At 40.9% G+C, this 26,430-nt stretch overlaps 1 protein-coding gene across 3 annotated transcripts in view; it reads right to left on the minus strand.

The window, feature by feature from the left end:
* Window positions 1-26,430, minus strand: part of SYNDIG1 (synapse differentiation inducing 1) — a 227,334-nt gene that overhangs the window by 75,698 nt on the left and 125,206 nt on the right. For all 3 annotated transcript variants that reach the window (XM_075862934.1, XM_075862937.1, XM_075862936.1), the window contains exon 3: window positions 5,516-5,653. In XM_075862934.1, the coding sequence (XP_075719049.1) occupies window positions 5,516-5,653 (138 nt within the window). The remainder of the gene's footprint in view (window positions 1-5,515; window positions 5,654-26,430) is intronic.

Consider the following 26,430-nt stretch of genomic DNA (forward strand, 5'->3'; position numbering starts at 1 on the left):
TCTTCAGCAGTAAATGTCCGTTGGGACATGCTTGTTGTGCGAAGACAAAATTTATATACTGCAAAAAAATAAATCCCTAACTGGGAGCAATAGGATAGCACAACTAGCACAAATGTGTGTTTTGTTTTTAGAGAGCAAGTGGACTTCCCTGACACTAAAGCTAACTAGGGCGAGGGTTCCTAACACTAAACCTAACTAAATTTTATGTGGACTTCCCTAACGCTAAACCTAACTACGGCGACGATTCCCTGACACTAAACCTATCTAGATTATTTCAAGCTTCCCTGACACTAAACCTAACTACGGTGACGGGTGCCTGACACTAAACCTATCTAATTATTCCGAGCTTCCCTGACGCTAAACCTAACTACGGTGATGGATCCCTAACGCTAAGCCTATCTACGGTGACCGATTCCTGACGCTAAATTCCCTGACACTATACCTAACTACGCTTTTTGACGGTTCCCTGACACTAACTAACCCTAATACTAAACTAACCAGTTAAATTTTCAAAATTGGCTAAACTAACTATTTTTTTTTGTTTCTTTTTTTTCTTTTTATATTTTTTTTTTTGTTTTATGTTTTATATAGAAAAAAATGAAAAAAAAAATCCCCAGGGACCAAGAAATGTGGTCCTGAAGACTGAAAAGTGGTCAGTGATAGGAGATCACTGACCAAAAAACGTGGGTAGAACTCAAAGAGGAAGGGAACAGGAGTGGGTAGTGGATGGGGTGGTGGGAAGCAAAAAAAACGTTGTTTTAGAAACTTTTTTTCACTTTTTTTCACTTCTTTTCTCTCTGACTCTCTGCTCACAACCGATCTCAACGCCTCGCTAACTCCAACAGGGCGTTCAGGGCGGTTGCAGCAGGATGTGAGGTCAGAGAGAGGAAGTGACGAGAATGATCGCTGCTATTGGCTAGTTACTCACTGACTAGCCAATAGCGGCGATCGGCGAGGCGGGACCATAGTAAATGGTCCCGGCCCATTATGCTGTGATAGCATGCTGTCAGAAACAGCAGCTATCACAGCTCAGGAACGCCGGGCTCGAGCACTGCTGTGCTGAATGAGACCGATCGCTGCTATTGGCTAGTTACTCACTGACTAGCCAATAGCGGCGATCGGCGAGGCGGGACCATAGTAAATGGTCCCGTCCCATTATGCCGTGATAGCCTGCTGTCAGAAACAGCAGCTATCACAGCGCATGAACGCGCCGGGCGCGCGCACCGCTGTTCTAACTGCAAGACGTACTATTACGGCATGGAGCGCGAACGATAGAGCTGCCATGACGTAATAGTACGTCAAGGAGCGGGAAGGGGCTAATACTAAACTAACCAGTTAAATTTTCAAAATTGGCTAAACTAACTATTTTTTTTTGTTTCTTTTTTTTCTTTTTATATTTTTTTTTTTGTTTTATGTTTTATATAGAAAAAAATGAAAAAAAAATCCCCAGGGACCAAGAAATGTGGTCCTGAAGACTGAAAAGTGGTCAGTGATAGGAGATCACTGACCAAAAAACGTGGGTAGAACTCAAAGAGGAAGGGAACAGGAGTGGGTAGTGGATGGGGTGGTGGGAAGCAAAAAAAACGTTGTTTTAGAAACTTTTTTTCACTTTTTTTCACTTCTTTTCTCTCTGACTCTCTGCTCACAACCGATCTCAACGCCTCGCTAACTCCAACAGGGCGTTCAGGGCGGTTGCAGCAGGATGTGAGGTCAGAGAGAGGAAGTGACGAGAATGATCGCTGCTATTGGCTAGTTACTCACTGACTAGCCAATAGCGGCGATCGGCGAGGCGGGACCATAGTAAATGGTCCCGGCCCATTATGCTGTGATAGCATGCTGTCAGAAACAGCAGCTATCACAGCTCAGGAACGCCGGGCTCGAGCACTGCTGTGCTGAATGAGACCGATCGCTGCTATTGGCTAGTTACTCACTGACTAGCCAATAGCGGCGATCGGCGAGGCGGGACCATAGTAAATGGTCCCGTCCCATTATGCCGTGATAGCCTGCTGTCAGAAACAGCAGCTATCACAGCGCATGAACGCGCCGGGCGCGCGCACCGCTGTTCTAACTGCAAGACGTACTATTACGGCATGGAGCGCGAACGATAGAGCTGCCATGACGTAATAGTACGTCAAGGAGCGTGAAGGGGTTAATAACCAAGCTATTTCTTGCCTTTTTCCATCTTCGCATTCCAAGAGCTATAACTTTTTTATTTTTGCGTCGACATAGCTGTATAAGGTCTTGTTTTTTGCGGGACAAGTTGCATTTTTTTTACTAGCAACATTTTGGGGTACATATACTTTATTGATTAACTTTTATTTACTTTTTTGGAGGGGTAATGGAAAAAAAACCATACATTTCGCCACTCTTTTTTTGCGTCTTAGATTTACGCTGTTTACTGTGTGGTATAAATAACATAATAACTTTATTCAGTGGGTCATTATGATTGTGGCGATACCAAATTTCTATACATTTTGGATGTTTTACTACTTTTACACAGTAAAAACACTTTTTTTTCAAAATTATTTGTTTTTCTTTCGCTATGGTTTAAGAGCCATAATTGTTTTATTTTTACGCCGATGCAGCTGTATGAGGGCTTGGTTTTTGTGGGACGACTTCTAGTTTTTATTGGTGTATTTTGGAGTACATGAGACTTTTTGATCACTTTTTATCACATTTGTTTGAAGGAAGGATGAACAGAAAACAGCAATTCTGGCATTGCTTTTTATTTAATTTTTTACGGCATTCACCGTGCGGGTTAAATAACATAATCGCTTTATAGGTGGGGTCGTTACAAATGCAGAAATACAAAATATGTGTAATGTTTTAATTGTTTTTGCATATTAAAGTATTTTATAAGGGATAAAGGGGGTTTTTAATTTTTTTTATTTGGGATTTTTATTTATTTATTATTAACTTTATTTAACTTTTTGATAACTTTATTTTTAGTCCCACTAGGGGACTTCACTATGCGATCCTCTGATCGCTTTTATAATACACTGCAATACTTCTGTATTGCTGCGTATTATTCCCAGTCAGTGTAAAACTCACAGGCACCTGCTAGGTCATGCCTCAGGCATGGCTTAGCAGGCATCCACTACAGGAAGACCTGGGGGCCTTTGTTAGGCCCTCGGCTGCCATAGAAGTCATTGGCACCCTGCGATTGCAATTGCAGGGTGCCGATGGGGTGAGAGAGGGAGCTCCCTCCCTCCAAAACCACTTGGATGTGGCGCTCGCTATTGAGCACTGCATTTAAGGGGTTAAACGGGTAAGATCGATGTTGAAATCGATCCCATCCGTTAGTGCAGGTTTCCGGCTGTCTTTAGACTGCCCGGCACCCACTTTAGCCAGCACAGGACACCCGTGCCAGGCTTATGTCAGAGCGCCGTGAAAAGGCGGTGCTCCGGCATAAGTACCCTTAACAGCCGCCGTGAAAAGGCGTATTAACGGTCGTTAAGGGGTTAAAGAGCTCTTCCACTCAGAGCTGGTTAACATTGGATTGCATTGCAACTAATATATGGTTAAAATGGCAAAATTACATTTACATTTTAATTAAAAAAGACAAAAAGATAGGGGCTCACTTATCTGCACACCTCCAAGTCAAAAGTCTCTCAATTGAGACTACACTTTATAAAGGGTATTTACTTGCCAACAATTCAACGTCAATGTTATTTACATAGAATAAAGAATTATTTCTGAATCATTCTAAAGGTTTTGCTTGTTCCCAAACTACTATATCATGAGGCATTGGAGTGGATTCAGATTCAACCTTCTAAACTGAGCTGGCCTTTTTTCTTTGTTAAGAGACTCTTTTCTACATTGCCACCATTTTAGGGAAAAGATGTGACAGCTTCTCTAGGTACATTATGTTCTTGTCACCTTCATAGGCAACACCTTTTTAGTTATTACTTGACACTTTTATATATTACATTGACTTAAAAGTTGACTTGAAATAATATGACATATGACTGAAAAGCCATAGCTTTAGTAGCCATTACTTCAATGTCCTAATATCCACTACTGTCGACTGAGAGGACAAAACACGGATAGAAACAGAGTATATCAGAGTCTCCAGTTTTAGACACAGATTCCTTATAGGTTGTGTGCTAGCAGGTTCCTTAAATAACACAGGCCAAATATCTGTGTGCCCGGTAAAAAGACAACTTTGTGGTGACGGTCTTACAAGCAGAGTTGTAAAAAGTTGTAAACTAAGCAAGCAGGTTAAAAGGATAGTGGGCAAAATAACAGACACTGGACCATGGATGACTTAAATAGTGCATTATGGACCGATCATTCTAAGGCTGATGTTTTTGGATCAAAGTGGAGAACATGTAAAATGTAGAGCAAACGAAAGGATGTTCGAGGCATTCTTGATTCCTTCTGTCCAGTATAGTAGAGGAAATGTCATGATATGAGGCAGCTTTGTTGATGTTAAGGGGGTAGATATACACAGAATCCAAGTAATAATGAACCAGAAAGTTTACCAGTCAATTTATCAACGTCATGTCATCCCCTGTGGGCAGCATTTAATTGGTGCAAATTTCCTCATACGGCAGAGAGAAAATCGGAAACATACATTACTTCTAAGCTGTGCTAAAACGAAATGGTGAAGAAACAGGGAACTGCAGCGCTGCTTTGATGGACTGGCCAGCACAACTGCCATACCTCAACCCTATTGAGCTCCTGTGGGAGAAGTTTCACTGTATGGACAGGGGAAATGCCCTTTAAGCCATTCACAGCTATGGTAAAAACCTAGAAAGGTTGTATGTTGGAATTTCTTCTAAATATCTTTAAAAGCAGACAGGTAGAATAGAAAACATCTGCAAAACTGGAATTACTGCAAATAGGTTTGCCAACATTGTCAATATATTAGCACCTTGATAAATGTGTGTGCATATACATATACACATGTGCATGTATATATATATATATATATATATATATATATATATACACATAGAGAGGGATGTATGTATATAACTATAAATATATATATATATATATATATATATATATATATATATATATATATATAGATACAGATATATACATACATAGAGAGAAAGAGGGATATGTATATATATATCTGAGGAGATAATTGCTATCCATTTCACAAATACAAATCCCTTCATAAGACCAAAGCAATTGGAAACACAACAGCAATTCATTCACTATTCAGTGTAATTATTCTTTGGCTATTCAGAGGACACAAACGACTTAAGTGATTTCTTTGAGAACTACAAATGAAGAAAATGCAGGTAATAATGTAAATTAATAACAAGCCTATTACAAAGTTCTTAAAACCTTCCCAGGCTGCCAACATACTGGCTTACAATCATAGGCATAATGTTTTATGCATGAATAATTTATCCTTGAGAAAGCTGCCCCACTGTAAAAAAGCTAATCCGATAGAGCAAGAAAAAAGGATTATTGGAGACACAGTACAATCCAGAGATTCATTATTCAGAGTATTTGACAAGTATGTGTTAACGATTGTCATCAGGCTCACACTTACCTCATGTGACAAATAAAAGGCAGCAATCCCCAAAGGCCAGAAGCAGCACAGCATGGAAAATACACTGAGGCCAAGATGGTCTCTTGGTGGCATCATTAAGAAGTTGTCTTCACTTTCTGTGTCACTTGAATAGTCGCTCTACATGAACACAAACAACAAACAGCAAATGTATTAAAGAGATAGAAAGAGATAGAAAGTAAAAGCATATTATGCACGAAAAGTGTAATATAAGTGTGCTAACACACATTGGGAATTTACCAATCCAGTATATAAGGTTTTTGTAGAGTGTGTTGGAAAACTGCATGTCTTGAGAGAAATTCTGTATGCGGACCATTGTAGAGAAACAACGGGAGTTTTGCATTATTTTTTATGTTTCTGCCCTCGAATAGGTGGTATATAACTCAGTCTCGTAACCTCTAATAAATCTATGCTTATAAAAAGAGAAGTTGAGGAGAGGAAGACAGGAATGTAATTTAGATAAAACTTTAGGGGGCATTTTGGGCAAAGCTATATAGCTTTCATATCATGTAGATTACATCTTAGTTTACTCGAGAATCTATTCCAAAAAGTTCTTAATTATTTCTTATTTTAGCTACGTATTTACTCCCAATGATCCTATATAATTTGCAAACAGTACCTATTGCCATTCGCAGGAGTTAGTTCTATAGGTTTAAACAAATCTTTTCCCGATTCCATGATATCATAGAAAACCTAGAATAGCCATTTATATGTGGTCCAAAAGAAAAATATTGGTGGTCTTGCATTGCCCGACATATATACTTATTACAAGGCTGTACACTTAGCAAAATGGCTCACTCTAAGTGACACATCCCTCGCCCCACTAGAGGCCACAGCTCACAAGCCTTATTATGAAAGGGATTGTACGCGCATGGCAGGAATTACAATCCAAGGCGGAGAAAGAAAACTCTCTCCCTTACTGACAATGTCTTTGATCCCCTCTTTACTAGCAAATATGCCAATAGAAACAACTCGGCTATGGAGAAAATTAGGTAGAACCACAACACATGGGTCACTGATTCCGCATTGTCACTTCCAATGATTTTTTGTATTTGAAAATAGTGGATGTGCGAGTACTACTCCAATGGTTTACTTTTAATTTGGTTGACGGTGCAATATGCAGAATTTGAATAAAAAGAGATTTGACAAATAAAAAAAGAACCAGATGGGTTAATGGAAAGCAAACAGTTCACCATAGTTGTCGAAACTGTGTAGTCTTTTTTTTATTGCACACTTTGCAGTGGTGCCAGAACTGAATATAGTGGGGAAAATGCTCAGCCCCAGAGTATAAAGAGCTGCATTTCTGTCCATTAATGAACAATGGTGATAGTTCTCTCAGGACTGGTTCTATGCAAATTTTAATATAGTCCAGTAGATCAGCCAAGGGTGGCTTTTCATGACTATAATAATCGAAAACAAACACTGCCCATTTTATTTTTTTCACTAATACGAATACAACTATACTATTACAAATCTGTTTAACTCACGAGGTGTACCCTGCCAAATTGCCTTTGTCATGTCAGTGTCTCATAATTTTCTTCTGTGGTCTGTAGTTCTTACAGTCTTAGCTTCCCAAACCCACTAGATTCTCTAACTAGTCATATACCGTCCCTAACTGTGACTCACAATGTGCTTGTTTCAAACAAAACATAGCCCCAGGCTGTTTTCTTAAAGCGGATCTGACAGCTTATAGGGGTTTGTCCGGGAGTTTAAAAAAATAATAATAGACTAATAGCAGGAAATGTGATAAAATAAAAAAATAACAATTACTCAGCTATTAATTCCCCCGCTAATCTAGCACTGATGCTCCGGGGTCCCAGCCTGTTTTTATTTACTTTGCTGTCAGCAATGACATGCCTGATGTCCAAGTGACCACTGCAGCCAATCACTGGCCTTAAGTAGTGATGCCTTAATGTACGGCACAACAACGCTGAGGCCAATCCTGCTATTAGCTGACGGTTTGCTACAATTGTATCCAGTCTTGCCAATGCTCTGTGAACTTCTCAACATTGAAATTGCAACACCAAGAAGAAAAAGTTTTGGAATTGTGGAAATCAAAGGATCGATAGACATGTTAATGATATGCAAATGATAAAATAATGGAAACAAAATATTCCAAACATCTTGATTTATTCAGTATCGAGAAAGTGCACCGGATGCTGAAATACACGCACTTACACGCCTTGGAATCCTATCAATGAGGTTACTAATGGTTGTCTGAGGAATGTTATGCAACGCTGAATGCACTTTGGCACGTAAATCATCAAGATTGGCTGCTGGCAGCTCCCTTTGCAATTGCCGACCAATGACGTCCCAGATGTGCTCGAAGGGAGACAAGTCTGGAGACGCTGCAGGCCATGGTAGCACATTTAGGCCACACAGCCTGCTCACAGTAGCACAAGCAACATGCGGCCTGGTGTTGTCCTGTTGGAAAAATGGCTTCTAGGATACTTTGGAGAAATGGCCGTACCACTGGTTCCATTACCAAATCAATGTAACGCTGAGCTGTTAGTTTACCTGAAATAAAGGCTAGAGGGGTTTGGTCTACTGTACATTATGCCCCCCCCCCGCCATAATCCCAGGAGTAGGACCGGTGTGACATTCTCTTGTGAAGGGGTCTTCATGGCATTGCCCACATGGTCTCCAATCTCGAGCTATTATTGCCTCTGAGACAAAAGCGGGATTTATCGCTGAAGAGGATAGACCCCCATTTCAGCCTCCATTGCCGTCTTGCTGTGCACCATGATAGCCTTTGAGAGCAGTGGCGTGTGGTCAATGGAAAACTTGTAGCATGACGTCTGGCTCGTAGCCCCATGCAAACTCCTTCTAAATACTTTTGTTGATAATTGTTGCCACCCTAAGCTTGGGATGTGATGTCCAATTTTACTTGCAGTACAGAATAGATCACTATGTGCCATTCTTCCAGTCAGATATTCCATCTATGCAGAGGTTCACCTCCGCGCACCTCTTGCTGTCATTCCCGTACGTTGTTGTTCTCCCAACCTCCGGGTCACACAACGTTGAACAGTGCGGATATCTCAGCCTAAGCCCGTAGTTTATCTGTGATAAACCAAGGTCTCTCAGTTCTAAGTTTGCGACAAATGGCGATAACTTGCACGTCGACGTACAGGAGGCATCACACAATCATCCCACACCACTTGATACAATTTTTGAGGCTTCATGTGGCTAAAAGACTTTGCTTTCAATCTGCTTTTATTCCCCTCCCGCATTCCACAGATTGGAGCTAGGTGCTTGAAAATTTGATCATTTGCAGATCTTAGAGACACCTGCTAATTCGTCAATTTGCATAACCTTACGGCTAGTCCTTCTTGGTGTTGCAATTTCAATGTTGAGTGTAAATACATTTGCAGCAGCTGCACAAATCTCTGCTAGTTTGCTACAATGAATCAGTTTGGAGTCCACGATGTTTAGTCCACAGAGCATTGACGAGACAACACAAAGTGTATCAGTATATCCGTGATTAAGCCTAATTAACATAAAACTAAAAAGCTTTAAAAGGGTTGTCCAGGCACAGACCAGTTTTTCATACTGATGACCTATCTACAGGATAGGTCATCAGTATATGGTCGGTGGGGGTCCGACACCCAGACCCCGCACCGATCAGCTGCTCGGGCTGCCTTTGGGCTATCCTTAGCCATGTACAGTATGCAAAGTTAAAAATTAGGTTTCTATGTAAACCTGTGTAGAAAGGGCAAAACTAAAATTTATGGAGGCCCATAGTAAATTTAGCAAGGAGCTCCCTAAACTTATTTCCCCACAGCTAATAACCTGACCTGTATTACTGCAAATAGCAAAATAACTACTTTTACTTGAGCAACAATCCAGTGATGGATAGCAATGTCACATTGTAGATATTCTCCTCAAGGGAGAATTCATATTTCAATGCTTCATAGAGGAAAGCCCCCACCATATCTTCTTCCCACAAAAAGGAATTGCATTTCTGCCCTTGACTTGGCTCCTTTAGTCTCTCTGAGAAGTCGCTATAGTTACGCCTATGCCTATAGGACCTGGTTACCTTGAGCCTAAGGCTCCCTCCTGGACAGGAAATCTTTGCTACTTAAAGGGGTCGTCCGGGATTAGAAAAACATGGCTGCTTTCTTCCAAAAAACAACACCCCACCTCTACACAGGTTGTGTGTAGTATTTCAGCTCAGCCCCATTTACTTCAATGAAGCTGAGCTGCTATACCAGACACAATGCATGGAAAGGTGTGGCGCTCTTTTTGGAAGAAAGAAGCCATGTTTTTCTAATCCTGCAAAACCCCTTTAAAAGACGGACTGCAATAATCCAGTATATATAAGTGAATACTTTGCTTTCACTCAGAAAAATGACTTCCTGTCAGTGCTGTACATAGAAAACAGGGAATTCCATAAAAAAAGATCAAAATGGCCTTCCATTATGGTGATTGGTTTTGCCAACTGGAACAGAAGGGCAAGTGTGCCTGGTGTTTGTCTCCCACTTCATGTCCTTTCCATAATATGTGGGCCATTTCCCCACCCACTTGTTTGCCACACAATATTACTTTGCTACACCACCCAGTAGCAAAGAGAATGGAATCAACAAGGGCTGGGTCCACTCTCTCCAAGGACCACATAGCAATTAAATGAGTTGCCTCTGTAGCATGTTCACCCTTGCTTTCTGTTTTTTTGTGGTTTAGAATATACTTAATCCAGGGCAGCACAGTCTCCTATAAGAGTATTTACTCTTAAGGAGTAAGAATTGGGATTATTATAATCTCCCAGAATGCACACACACCATGTATTAACTTGTATGTTAATTATAATATTCGCTAAATCTATAAATAGTCCTGCAATCATATGCTGTCAAATGCTGTGTTATCTACCATGTGTTGAGATATTTCAAGGCACTGTCAAAATTGAATACAGGGCTTTAAGATTGATGCAGGGAGAGGGAGGGGTATGTTTGAGTTTTCAGAATATTTCTTTAAGTGAGTATATTGTCGTTTTATAGACATTTAGAAAAGGCAGCTGAATCAGAAAGCTGCCAGACGAGATGGGTAGGATATTCAGTGAAATCTGGAATGTGTGATGAGTCAGGAAACTGAAGTAGCAAACTGTGTTTTAGCAATAGGAAAGCAATCAAACTAAGTGCCTGTCAATCCGCGCTTTGCTTAACAAAGTTGTGGCATAGACTAGTTGTCTTATATGATGCCAAGCATAGTATGGAAGTTTTAGAAGGAATGGAATGATTGATAGCTCTGTAACATGGTCTTTGGCAACTTCAGTAAAACAATTCAATATGTCAAACCTAGTGTTTCAATTGTCACATCAATGGCTGTGACCTGTTCACATCACGTTTCTGTTCTAAAATGAGTGTATACTTTTGAATATGATCTAACGATATTAAAACGTATTCCTAAACGTAGACATTAATGGACGAAATGTAGTCCACAGAAGTATACTTTTGATTATGTTTGGCCTGTTATACCAAGACACTGTATATTTGGAGAACGAAATAGCGCAGACTAGCACACTATTGTGTCCTCCAAAGAAGTCAATTGGTGATGCATGCAAACATAAGGCTTTACCTTTGCATGCATTAAATGTATACATTTTGAATTCCTTTTTTGTAGAATAAAATAAAAAGTTTTATCTCTCCCCTATGACCCACACCTCTCTAATGGCACCAAAAAAATAAAGTGTTTACTTACACCCAAATTGTATGTTTTTTTTATTGTAAAAATGTACACAAACGTATACCTAAACGTTCAAGTAATACATAAAAAACGTACGCAGAAGCATGTATTTTGCCTGTATATTAAACATACACACCAAACGTAGACTCAAACCGTGATGTGAACAGGACCTTTGAAATATTATTATTTAGTGTATACGAACATATTCTAAATATTAAAACTAAGCAGAATACAAATAAAAAAATAATACAAATGCTGAGAATGATGGCAAGGATGAAAAGCCCCAAATTTACAATTACTTTGCAGAATATAAAAGGTATAGTAATACCCTTATAAATATATTAGGAAATTACTTTAGCTTCAGAAGCATTTAGATAATCATATGTCCCCACTCTTGCCCCTCAGATATGTCAGCACACCAACTACCGTATTTTTCGGACTATAAGACGCACCTGACTATAAGACACACCCAGGTTTTAGACAACAGAAAATAGGAAAAAATTTCATATTTTACTTCTTTTATAAAGAAAAAAACTATTGGTTAAAAAAAATAATTTGTTCCGTTTCACCACATTCTGAAAGCCATAACTTATATATTTCCATCATTTGAGCGGTGTGAGGGCTTATTTTTTGTGGGACGAGTTGTAGTTTTTATTAGCACCGTTTTTTTGGTACATACGATTTTTTTATCACTTTCATTTCATTCTTTTTTGCGCTGTGGTGATCAAAAGACAAAGATTCTGGGCTTTTAAATTTATTTTTTTACACCGTTCACTGTGTGAGTCAAATAATGCTATATTGTAATAGTTTCGGACTTTTACGGATGCAGCGATACCAATTTTTTTATTTTTACATTGCGCTTGGGGAAAAATGGGAAAAGTTTTTCTTTTTTTAACTTTTACATTTTCCTTACACTTCTGAAAATGTATTTAACTTTTTTTTATTTACACATTTTATTAGTTCCCCTAGGGGACTTGAACCAGCGATCATTAAATCGCTGGTATAATACACTGCAATACATGGATGAGTTACGGCAACAGTGTAACTCGCTGAGCTATGCTGTTTCTGTAACTTCCATAGTAGTGAATGGCAATTACAGAGGCAGCGTAGAATGTGAGCTACGCTGTTTCCGTAACTACTATTCAGTTCTATGGGAGTTACGGAAACTGCATAGCTCAGCGAGTTACTCTGTTTACGTAACTCGACCATGTAAGCAGGAAGTGGCCAGAAGACAGCGGAGCTGGGTAAGATAGAACGGGGCCCCGTTCTAGAGATAGATGCGGGTCCCAGTGTGTGAGCCTGCTCCATACATCATCCCCTCCCCACTCCATGATGTGCTGGCACAGCACAAGTCAAGAAGGGGTTAAGTAAAGAACGGTCAGGGGGCCCGGCACTGCCGAGTCCCCTAACTGCCGACTATACGACGCGGGGACTTTTTAGCAAGATTTATTCTTGCTAAAAATTGCGTCTTATAGTCCGAAAAATACCGTATATGCTCTTTGTAAACCCAATCAGGAAGCCTTAACCTTTGCATGCATATAAAATTGTAAACTAAAATGAAGCCACTTTCAGCTTATTTAGGTTTGGGCATCACACTGCATTTTCATGACACCAGAGCTGTAATATCAAGCATACCTCCCAATTGTATAACAGATGAAAGGTGCAATGTGCTGCATGCCAAATTTTTACAGACACTGCCCTCACCCCGGTGAAAACCACATTGTAATATATGTACATACTGTCACAGTACTATACAGTTCTTGGATGAATAGTGCCACACAGTACCCAGACAAATAGTGCATACAGTGGCCATACAGTGCCCAGAGTTTCATACTTTGTCCAGATAATATCATATAGTGATTTTAAGACCAAATAATACTCACAATGAAATGCTTTTCACACATAGAGCCAAAAGAAGCATACATAGTGTTAAACTGTTCCCAAGTGATGTAACACTTGGCCCAATATGTAGCAATATACTATATATACAATGCCATAAAATGGCAAAATTGGGCCATACAGTGCACACACAACAGTTTGCAGAGTTTCTTAATGTGCAACATAGAATAAAATATTGCTTATATAGCGCCATAATGTGCTCACACATTATGTGCCTACAAATTGCCATACTATTTCCACAGAGCCACTGTCAACATACAGTGCCAGTGCCATACAGCGAACACAGTGCCAAACTTTGCCCTAATAAAAAGTAAATGTAATGCTAATTTTTCACATATATGTTGGCCAAAGTAATTTAATAAAGCACTGATATTAGAAATGTCCAACTAAATTGCAATAATCAATTTTTTAAAATAATGTAGTATTCTCTGTATTAGCATACTGTAATGGCAGGGGGTAGGGAGACGGACAAGTGAGTCCTAATCTACCCGCCACTCTGTCCCTGCCTACTTGCAACGACCCGCCCTAGGCGACGGGGTACAACTGGGCGGCGGTCCCTGCGCTCAGTAAGTGCACGACAAACACGACAAACATACAAAGGAACACAAGCAAGGAAAAGGGGCCGTTGCCCACGGCAACACCGTGAGCAACCAGAGTGGTGAACGAGCCGAGTCAAGCCAGGAGTGTGCGAGGTACAAAACGAAAAGCAGAAGAGTAGTCGGTAAGCCAGGGTCTGTATGGAGCAGGATCAAAAATAGCAGGAGCTGTAGCTGGGCCAGGAAACCACAAGAAAAGAATCACAAGCACCGAGGGACAGGAAGTGCAGGCTTAAATAGACCGAGGGCGGGAGCTAGCTGAGTCTGGCCAGGTTACGATAGGCTCTTCCACTCCTAAGCCTGCCAGCCTGAATGGTGGAAGCAGGAGTCAGTCTCAGGGATGTATTCTCAGGTGCTGACTGATTAGTTCTGGGAGTTAACCCCGAAGCTGTGCCTGGCAGATCCTTTACAGTACCCCCCCTTTTATGAGGGGCCACCGGACCCTTTCTAAGTGGACCTGGCTTACTGGGGAAACGCAGGTGGAACCTCCTGACCAATACCCCAGCGTGAACATCCCGGGCGGGTACCCAAGTCCTCTCCTCGGGCCCGTATCCTCTCCAATGGACCAGGTACTGGAGGGAGCCTTGGACCATCTTGCTGTCCACAATCCTGGCCACCTCGAATTCCACCCCCTCAGGGGTGAGGATGGGAACAGGAGGTCTCCTCGAGGGAGCCAAGGACGGGGAGCAGCGTTTGAGGAGGGAGGCATGAAACACGTCGTGTATCCGAAAAGTCGGGGGTAACTCCAGCCGGAAGGAGACAGGATTGAGGACCTCAATGACCTTATACGGCCCAGTAAACCGGGGAGCAAACTTCTTGGACGGAACCTTGAGACGCAAGTTCCTAGACGACAACCACACCAGATCCCCGACCATAAACAGGGGGTTATCAGAACGTTTTTTATCAGCCTGAGTTTTTTGTACGCTCTGGGACACCTCTAGGTTTTTCTGAACCTGGGCCCAGACTGTGCACAGTTCCCGATGAACGACCTCTACCTCGGGATTGTTGGAACTACCAGGTGAAACGGAGGAGAACCGTGGATTAAACCCAAAATTACAAAAAAAAGGAGAGACCCCTGACGAGTTACTGACCCGGTTATTAAGGGAAAATTCGGCGAGGGGAATGAAAGAGACCCAATCAAATTGACAGTCAGAGACAAAACACCTTAAGTATTGTTCTAGAGATTGATTAGTCCTCTCCGTTTGGCCATTGGTTTCAGGATGGAAGGCAGAGGAGAAGGACAGATCAATCCCCAACTTCATACAGAAGGCTCTCCAAAACAATGAAACAAATTGTACCCCTCTGTCCGAAACAATATTGACAGGGACCCCATGGAGACGCAGGATGTGTTTGACAAACAAGGTAGCCAACGTTTTAGCGTTGGGTAGTTTCTTGAGGGGCACAAAGTGGCACATCTTACTGAAGCGGTCCACCACCACCCACACCACCGACTTGCCTTGGGATGGAGGCAAATCGGTGATAAAATCCATGGAGATATGTGTCCAAGGTCTCTGGGGAATGGGCAACAAACGCAGTAAGCCCGCTGGTCGGGACCTGGGAGTCTTGGACCTAGCACAAACCTCACAAGCGGCGACGTAGGCCTTAACGTCTTTAGGCAACCCAGGCCACCAATAATTTCTGGAAATGAGGTGTTTGGTACCCAGGATGCCTGGATGGCCAGATAGTGCGGAGTCATGATTTTCCCTAAGTACCCTTAGCCGGAATTGCAGGGGAACAAACAGCTTGTTCTCAGGAAGGTTCCCGGGAGCTGCACCTTGATCAGCAGCAATATCAGAGACTAAATCAGAATCGATCGAGGAAATGATTATACCTGGAGGCAAAATACAAGCAGGATCTTCCTCCGAAGGAGGGCTGGCCATGAAGCTACGCGACAGTGCATCAGCCTTAATATTTTTAGACCCAGCCCTATAGGTAACCAAAAAATTGAATCTGGTAAAAAATAACGCCCATCGAGCTTGTCTCGGGTTTAGCCTCCGGGCAGATTCTAGGAAAACCAGATTCTTGTGGTCGGTAAGGACCGTTACCTGGTGCCTAGCCCCCTCCAGGAAGTGGCGCCACTCTTCAAATGCCCATTTAATGGCTAAGAGTTCGCGGTTGCCAATATCATAGTTACTTTCAGTTGGCGAAAACTTCCTGGAGAAGTAGGCACAGGGGCGGAGATGGGTGAGGGACCTGGTACCCTGGGACTAGACAGCCCCCACTCCCACCTCAGATGCGTCAACTTCCACGATAAATGGCTCCATTTGGTTGGGCTGAACCAGCACCGGGGCCGAGACAAAGCACTTCTTAAGGACCTCAAAAGCCTGGACAGCCTCAGGAGGCCAGTGGAGGAGATCAGCACCTTTGCGAGTGAGGTCCGTAAGGGGCTTAGCGATGACCGAGAAGTTAGCAATAAATCTCCTGTAATAATTAGCGAACCCCAAAAAACACTGTAACGCCTTCAGGGAGGCAGGTTGGACCCATTCCGCCACAGCCTGAACCTTGGCGGGGTCCATGCGGAATTCATGAGGAGTGAGGATTTGACCCAAAAATGGAATCTCCTGTACCCCAAACACACATTTTTCGGTTTTGGCAAACAGTTTGTTTTCCCGAAGGACCTGGAGCACCTTCCTGACATGCTCAATGTGGGAGGACCAGTCCTTGGAAAACACCAGTATGTCATCAAGGTACACTACCAGAAAAATCCCCAGGTAATTTCTCAAAATCTCATATATGAAATTCTGGAAGACCGCAGGGGCTTGTGATTATGTAATGGCAGGGGGTAGGGGGACGGACAACTGAGCCCTAATCTACCCGCCACTCTGTCCCTGCCTACTTGCAACGACCCGCCCTAGGCGACGGGGTACAACTGGGCGGCGGTCCCTGCGCTCAGTAAGTGCACGACAAACACGACAAACATACAAAGGAACACAAGCAAGGAAAAGGGGCCGTTGCCCACGGCAACACCGTGAGCAACCAGAGTGGTGAACGAGCCGAGTCAAGCCAGGAGTGTGCGAGGTACAAAACGAAAAGCAGAAGAGTAGTCGGTAAGCCAGGGTCTGTACGGAGCAGGATCAAAAATAGCAGGAGCTGTAGCTGGGCCAGGAAACCACAAGGAAAAAATCACAAGCACCGAGGGACAGGAAGTGCAGGCTTAAATAGACCGAGGGCGGGAGCTAGCTGAGTCTGGCCAGGTTACGATAGGCTCTCCCACTCCTAAGCCTGCCAGCCTGAATGGTGGAAGCAGGAGTCAGTCTCAGGGATGTATTCTCAGGTGCTGACTGATTAGTTCTGGGAGTTAACCCCGAAGCTGTGCCTGGCAGATCCTTTACACATACAGTATGTGTCTGTAGTCTGGTAGAAAGTTCACTTATCGGGTCATAGGGTGAAGAGTCATCTTTGGTGAAGCTCGAATAAGCTATGTTTGGATCTAAACACATAGCAATAAACCGATTTGCCCATTTTAACAGAGTTTCCTACTCTATTTAATAAAAGAGCGAGGTTGGCTATGAGATTACATTTACTACAGTTCATTTATGAAAGTCTGTGTCTGATGCAGAGTCGTAGCTAGGCTTTCCTTCAAAACAGGGCAAAAATTCAGCTCACTTTCAAGTCAGTGTTTTTTTGGCCCCTCTAACACCTAGCACCCACACACCTACCAGCCCTGCTTTAGATATGTCCCTGGTCTGCCGTGCCGTAGGCAAAGTACAAACTGCCATAAAAAGCAACCTGTATTTCGCTGATGGTGTAAAAGGGCAAAGGCAGAAATCTACTCCTGACTTTCTTTATTATAAGATCGCTCCGGAAGATATATGAAGCAAATTGAATAAAATAAGTATATTAGGGACTCTTGTTTGTGAAAGTCCCTGAAGTAGAAGTTAAAGACTATGTACACCTTTGAAATCATTTTTTATTTTTTTTTATAAAAATGTCTGATTGTCTATTGATCTTGCCAACCCAGCTATGACCCTAGATGCAATAATATATCACAGAACAATGTTATAGTAAATCCAACTTCAAGGAAGGTAGAAAACAGATGTTTCAAGTTCATTTAGAATTCAATTACTTTAGAGAACTTATTCTTCCACAATTATAACAATGATATTGAATTCAATTTTGCATAAAGAAACATTGGTAAAATGAGTTTACTAGTTTATAGTTATATGCCATTTCATGCTTTGTAAAGATATTTGCTCCTTAAAGGCAGGATCCACCTGTTATCCATCACATCTAAGTTCATAATCAGAGACACGCAGGACCCGCTGACACTGACGGATTCGGGTATAAGTGCACAATACAGCTGCTCTGCATACAGAATACAAAGCAGCTGTATCTCAAAAAGTAAAAATAATTTTGATAAAAAGTATTTTGAAAGTTGCCCCAATCACACTGATAGACATTTTTATTTAAAACAAATTATTTCAAAGAAGTGCATAGCCTTTAAGGATCAAATATCTTTACAAAGCATGAAATGGCATATAGCTATAAACTAGTAAACTCGTTTTACCAATGTTTCTTTATGCAAAATTTAATTCAATATCATTGCTATAATTGTGGAAGAATAAATTCTCTCAAAGTAATTGAATTCTAAGTGAACTTGAAACATCTGTTTTCTACCTTTCTAGAAGTTGGATTTAGTTAAACAATGTTCTGTGATGTATTATTGCAGCTAGTGATGTGGCTGGCATGGCCAGAGCAATAGACAATCAGTAATTTCTATGCTGATTCGGGAGTTTGGTGCCTTTTTTTACATCAGGAGATTATATTTTGATCAACTTTACTCATGAACCATGCAATGTGGGTTCACAAAGCACGAATATAAAGATCACATAGCATTTCAAAGCTAGAACCTCCGGGATGAGGCTGAAGCAAAGTCACATTAATCAAGCATAGTGTTCTGTTTCAGATGGCTAATTCCTTGCTTCAAATCCATAGCACAGGGACAACTTTGGGTTCTATTGGCTTTGTACCGGCAACATCATTTCACTCGAAACAAGAAAGTAAAGCTTCTTGTTCCTATTTGATGCTTTCAATCAATCAGGAAGCCATGTCACCGTTTTTTATTTGTTGTCACTCTGACCCGCACATAAGGATTTTACTTACAAATGAAATCTGCTACTTTGCAATGATTGATGGTTTGGTGCATTGTTTCTGTCAGTAGTTGCTTTATCCACGTTGGTGTAGAAAATGGATGAGCCCAATGAGGTTTGGGAAATGCTAAACTCCATCTTTTCAAAAAACATTCTGACATCTTTCTGTCTCCCTGGCCCTTAGTGGTGCAGTTTGGATTCTTACAGAAACTGCAAAACTTATAAATACTGTGACAAATCCTACGAGCGTAAAATATCAAACATTACACTATGTTCTGCCAACAGCTAAGTTGTGGTTTTATTTCTTTGAATTTTTCAAGAGAGGTGGTTGAAGTGGTGGAGGGATGACTAAAAGCTTTAATGTAATACTATAAAACGTTCAAAAAATAAAGCTAAAGGTCGAGTAATTTTTTTAAAATACTGCACCATTATAAATTAATTATAAAGACAAATATTCCTAATAATATAAAAAGCTACAAAAATAATTTTGTTAAATAATCCTGTCTATGAAATCGGCAGGGCCAGGTTATTGCCCCCTGCGATATCCAACATCAATGACAAAACAAAGCTTTTATTTTTACACCAGGGCAAAGATTTAGTTCGGTGCCCCTGCCCCCACAAAGTAATACATACAAATCAATACATGTGCTGATGTGCATACATGACTTGCAGTTCAGTGGTCCAATCATCATTCTTCACTGTCCCAGCACTGCTTCTGCTGGCGGATGTCCCTATTACTCCATACATTTAACACCCGAGGCACATGCACCACCAGCCCCCGCCTTCCTGAAAAAGTTTTTTCATTTACAGATATAGGTCTGTCTCAGATTAATTTTACGGTCCATACAGCATAGTTCTACTAAATCACTATAGAAGCCTAAGTTTGGTTTAGGAAAATCGTAGGGAGTTTGTGTATCATCCCCATAATATGGACTATTAAATTAAGGCGCAATACTCCAGTTTAAATCTGACCATCTACATGGACATACAAAGCTGTGCACAATCTATCCCCTCCAAACATATCTGCCCTAATCTCCTGATATCTCCTCACATGTAATACCTGCTCCTCACAAGACCTCCTCCTTCTCTGTTCTCTTATCGGCTCCTCACATGTTCGTCTCCAAGATTTCTCCTGTTCATCCCCCATACTCTGGAACTCACTATCCCAACACATCAAACTCAATATGGATCCAAAAAGCTCAATTATGTGGTTTATCTTGGACTAGCTTCATATTTACAGCACAATTTCTCATTAGTGTCCTAATATTAGTTTGAGAACTATATACAACAAAACCTGCTATTAAAAAGTTTCATATAAATGGCTTAGTGAAGGGGTGAAGAACCTTTCTGTGAGGATGGGCCTACATTTGCATTCATTTTGTCTTTGAAATTCTCTTGAGTGCCAAGGTATAAATAAGGCCAGGATTAAACAGTGACAGTATAGTGAGGTAAATTGCTGTAAATTGCAAAAATTCCTACATAATTTTATGGCAAGTTACTGTTATTATCTGTCCTTAGGTAGAGCCAAAAAAGGAATAAACAAATGATGGTCAGGATCTTCATCTCTTGGCCAGAGTGTAGAGCTGTTACAAAGAGCATCTATCGCTCTGGAGGACCTGCTGTACTGTCCTGTATTACACACAAAACCAATGGATTTAAAGGTGTTTTCAGGAGAGAGAAAATTCATGGCTTATCTTTAGGATAGACCATCATTATCTGATCAGTGGGAATCCAACTCTCGGCACTCTCGCCGATCAGTTGATTTGAAGGAGATATGGCGGTTGTGTGAGTGCTGCTTCCACTTTACTGCTTAAGACTGTCAAACGCTGACACACTTGTAGCACTTGGTTCACAGTACTACAGCCTTCTCCTATTCATGGGCACTGTGTAATGCTTATTTCTCCTGTTGGAGTTTCCCTCCAGGCAAATTGGACACTTACCGCCAAGTTTTCCCTACAGATTAAACATGATCGCTGGGGGCTCAGCAGGGGGGACACTTTAATTTGTTTATTGCAAAGGGACCCTACTAACAAGTAGATATTACCCAAAGCGGAGAACCCCTATAAGCTTTGTAAAAATATAAAGCTCTTAGTTATCGAAAACAAGAATAACAGACCAATCTCAACTCCAATGTCATATCTGCAATTTAAAATTGACTTTGTGGTTAGTCTTAGGAGATGATCCATGAGTCTGAAGTGTTTGTTTTAATGGGCAGTAAATTTACTTAAAAATTAAATTAGAAACATAGAACAGATGTTTATAAAACTGCCTACAACATATGTCGCATAATGAAATAATTAGGCTGACAGTTTGACTGGCAGTCAGTCACTTTGACAGTTTTATTATTTCTCACTTTCACTTGTAAGACTTTCTGAACATGTTTTGTGAGTCCTAAGCACAGCAATCCTGGAGAGTTATTTATTTGGATCCCCCTGGATCAAACATTGAGCAAATGACACAATGTGCCTTTTCTGAGCCTTGTCAATTGTCACTACTAGATAGGATGTCTTATATAGCAGTCTCACATTGTGAATCTGGTTTCATGTTTCTATTCTATTGTCTCACATCACATCAGATGGAACGATAGTTTACAATGGATTTATTCTTCTGATCAGTTTTTTCCATTCATTACTTAAAGAGGTTTTTCCGCAATTCAAATTTTTGCCATCTCAATCAATATGTCATAAATGTCTGATCGTGACGGTCTAATATTTAGGACCCACACTGATCCTGCAGAAGAGGTTCCAGGTTCCAATTTCTTACAAATAAATTGGTTGCACGTTTGTGACCACTCTTCATGTAAGATCAGTAAATTGAGGTCATGTAGATGGAACAATTTTATTCGCAGGTGACCAATAATTTCTATGCAGCCTTAGTCTAATGTAGTTTATGTTACAGATCTCAAGTCTAGGAAATCTTCTGTCAGCTAAAAACATCAATAGCGACACAAATCTCTGCTACAATATTTGCTAAATGTATTAGTCTGAAGTTCATGTTATTTAGCTCACAGAGTTTTATCCAGACAGGGTCCAATTTTATCCAGCTCAGCTGTAAACAGGATTCGATATGGGTGTTCAGCCTCTGAATGGAATCAAGAATATTTTCATCCACTTACAGCAATCAGACATCTTGGATATGGTGAAAAAATTGAAACACAAGGTAGATTAGAAAGTTGTATAACTTTTTAATGCAGTCATTAAAGTATATAGTTCACCAATTGGGGGTGTAATCAGTGTTTGTGTATGATATATTCCCTTGTGGACATGATCTCTTTAACTTTTTTAGTGCATCTTTTTGCCATTTTTCAGCAACTTTCACTTTGAAGTCAATGAGTCTAAAGGGTCGGCTTTGTGTGTAATTGAGTCTAAAGGCTGGAGCTGCAATGAGGGCTCTGACCAATCAGATTCAGTGTAGTTCAGCGGAGTATGTAAGGTCACATGATTGACAAATTTACTGTTAAATCCTGTATTCTAAGAGGACCAGACAAGGGTGTTGCCCCTAATGGACATTTATCAGCAGACAGTTTGTCTTGCATTTTATCTATAAATCATAACAGTGATAGTTACTGGGAAATAATCACTATCACAAAGAGTAAAATATATTCATGATATGACTCTATAACGATTGATAGAAAAACAGCATTCTGAGGACAGATTTTATTTACATAAATCTAGGAAACTCCTTTAGGTCTATTCTGAAGCCCTGAGTAAGGCTAAACCTAGACGGTAACATGGAATACAATGTGATAATTTGGAGTAATGAATCACACTTCACCATCTGGCTGTCTGGATTTGGTAGATGCTAGGAGTACAATTCCTGCCAAATTACATAGCGCCAACTGTAAACTAATAGTCTGGGGTTGGTTTCATGGTTTTAGCTCCTGCTCTTAGTACCATTGAAGGGAAATCCTACAATAGCAATCTAGGGAGCATTTAGACAAAATTGTATGAGGGAATTTCAATGTATGCAGCTGCCTTTTCTTTCATAGTCTCATAGGTACGCCAATAGGAAAAATATTGTTTCGATTTTGATATTATGAAGGTTTATATTTAGGATACACATTCATTAATTCATGAAAGAATTGACTAATTATTGAGTAAAAATTAAGCTAGTATATTAAATGTGATTTTCCTATAAAGGCCATGTTCTGTAACTGAACAGAGAGTACTGGTAACTGTATAAACTATAGTAGCTGATATGTGTATGCTACCCAGATATGCTCCTGAGAGTCACAGTCTTGCTGTTTTATGGTCATAAATTGTCTTTCCTTCTCATTTCATGCTTTCCATTATGAGAAGTATGATGTTACATTACTGGTGAGTGAATTATTATACATCACATTATAGCAGATATTGTTTTCTGGATGTCACACATTTCTACTACAGACAAGACTACCTTAGCAAGAAGATGCCATGTCCAATTATAATAATAAAATTATTAGGTCATATTTTGTTTTAAAAATCACTCTTTAAAAAAAAAAATAATGATCTGCTGGATGCAAAATGCTTGCATGATACAATAGTGAACATGTAACCAATTAAATGGTATGCTCTTTCTTCAAGTATCTAGGCAATCTATATATATAATACTAATTTACAAAATTAAACAGGTATAATGAAATTATTTTTTGTAAAAGGTTTGTCTGATGTGGACTACAACCTTGTGCAGCTTCCTGAGTCAAGTTGATTACAGTAGGAAGCCCCCTGTGATCACAATTATGGTCCATGCACAGGCTATATTGTATGGAAATGTAATACAGTATCTATAGAATTCTATGGGCTCATAATGTACCACAATTTCCCCACAATTTCAGATCAAGGCATACAGAGGCTTTTTTTCACATTCTGATGGAATTGGTGAGCGAAGCAATATGTTTGTATTGTTATTTTGTTGATTTGCTACTCTTTAGAATACAATGGGAAAATCAGTTCCTCTATTTTTCTCACAAACTCACCAAAATCTAATCTCAAACTTGGTGAATTTGTTCCCTAATGCCTAGTATTGCCTAGAATATTGTTATTTGATCAGCCACGTAATAAGATTTTAATGTGTATTATGCAGCGTCAGGGGCGGATTAAGGGTACCATGTGCCGCAGGCAGAACCAAGCTTAGTACATAAATACAGCATCAGAACCAAGCTCAGTACATATATACAGCACCAGGACAAAGCTCAGTACATATACACAGCCCCAGAATAAAGCTCAGTACATATATACAGCATCAGCACAAATACAGCTCTGTACAGACATCATTTTCAAATTCAGTTTAACCCCTGCCATATATTAGTTTGTTCAACATAAAACGACAGCTCCCAGTATAGCCTGTGTTTAGGATATGCTGGATATGCTGGGAGTTGTTGTTTCACAAAAAAGAACAATACACCCATCATCTCGCTGAAGATCATACAGTGACTACAGTACTAATCAGTCACATGGAGAATAAACACTTACATTGAGTGACTCACAGGTGACGCCTCAGATTTTTTTTTCATTCTTTTTATCTTTTCTTCTTCATCCGGTCCAGGCCTCTATGATGACTTCTCCTGGCCACAGCCCATTTCTGCAGGGTTTGTCGCTTCAATGTCTTCGGCTCCTCACTTTTCCAACATTTCCGCAACTATCAACGAAGATAAAATTCTCATGGGGCCACACTGTATGCCCCTGAATAATATAGTATCAAACACTGCGTCCCTGAATATAATAGTGTGACACACTTTGTCGCTGAATATAATAGTACCATACACTGTCCCCATGAATTAAATTGTGTCAAACACTGTAAATAAAAACACCACACACATGAACAATGCTCCCTGTAGATAGCGCCAGTCACAATGCCACCTGTAGATAGTGCCAGTCACAATGCCACCTGTAGATAGCGCCAGTCACAATGCCACCTGTAGATAATGCAAGTCACACTGCCCTCTGTAGATAATGCCAATCACAATGCCCCCTGTAGATAATGCCAGTCACACTGCTCTCTGTAGACGATGCCAGTCACAATGCCCTCTGTAGATAATGTAGATAATGCCAGTCACACTGCCCTCTGTAGATAATGCCAGTCACACTGCCCCCTGTAGATAGGGCCAGTCTCAATGCCCTCAGTAGATAATGCCAGTCACAATGCCCTCTGTAGATAATGCCAGTCACACTGCCCCCTGTAGATAGCGCCAGTCACACAACCCCCTGTAGATAGCACCAGTGACAATGCCCCCTGTAGATAATACCAGTCACAATGCCCCCTGTACATGCCAGTCACAGTGCACCCTGTAGATAGTGGCAGTCACAATGCCCCCTGTAGATAATGGCAGTCACAATGCCCGCTGTAGATAATTCCAGCCACAATGCCCCCCTGTAGATAGTGCCAGTCACAATGCCCCCTGTAGATATTGCCCAGTGTAGATAGTGCCCCCTTTAAATAATACCAGTCTGAATGCCTGCTGTAGATAGTGCCAGTCACAATGCCCCCCTGTAGATATTGCCCAGCATAGATAGTGCCCGCTGTAGATATTGACCCCAATGTTGCCCACAGAAGAAAGATAAAAAAAACATTCTCACCTGTCCCCGTTCCCATGCTATCCTCCAGCGACAATACATTAGTCAGTAACCAGGCAGCATCATCCAGGGGTAATGGCGCAGTTAGCGTGATGATGTCATCATACTGACCGCGTCATTGTTACAGCGGCGAATGGCGAGGTGGGAACTGATAGTTCCTGTCTTCCAAGCGCAATAGTAATCAATTGTATTCGCGTCCTAAACACTGTAAAAACACAGCTAGCAGTCGGGAACCAGTTAAGGGTATGTTCACACGGCGGGGGTCCGTAACGGCTGAAATTACGGGGATGTTTCAGCCTGAAAACATCCCCGTAATTTCAGCCGTACCGGCATGTGCAGGCGCTTGAACGCCGCGTCAATTACGGCCGTAATTAGCGCTGCTATTCATTGGAGTCAATGAATAGCGGCTCCAATTACGGCCAAAGAAGTGACAGGTCACTTCTTCTATGCGGGCGTCAATTTACGTGCCGTCATTTGACAGCGGCGCGTAAATATACGCCTCGTGTGAACAGACAAACGTCTGCCCATTGCTTTTAATGGGCAGATGTTTGTCAGCGCTATTGAGGCGCTATTTTCGGGCGTAATTCGGGGCAAAAACGCCCGATTTACGTCCGTAAATAGGCCGTGTGAACATACCCTAACACCTCTTATCCTCTGTTTTTTTGGACAAAAATAAAAATATCTGAATGCACTCTTTTATATTGAAGTCTTTATCGCCTTGAGTAGATCCTTGTCTGATCTGGATTGTTGTCTTATGTTATACTGCAGTGTATTGTACTCATGAGCATAGCTTATTTTGTACAGTATCTCCTTAAAAAACTATTGAAACAAAAGTTCAACTGGTGTTTCAGATCCATATTCTTGACAATAGGGTGTGGCAGCAGTAATATACTGTAATTAGTGCTGATACAGTAAAAATATCTAAATTCTGGGATTGAAAGTATATACTTATTACACTTTGCTGTTTGGTTGCAGTTGTGGGCAAATAGCAAATATACTGCTAACTGCTTTAGATATGCAATTATGAATTTATTTTTATCGTTACCAATATCTGCAAATTTGCAGTTTTGTCTATACATATTTGC

The sequence above is a fragment of the Rhinoderma darwinii genome, chromosome 4 (genome assembly GCF_050947455.1).
Source record: "Rhinoderma darwinii isolate aRhiDar2 chromosome 4, aRhiDar2.hap1, whole genome shotgun sequence".
Taxonomy (NCBI): domain Eukaryota; kingdom Metazoa; phylum Chordata; class Amphibia; order Anura; family Rhinodermatidae; genus Rhinoderma; species Rhinoderma darwinii.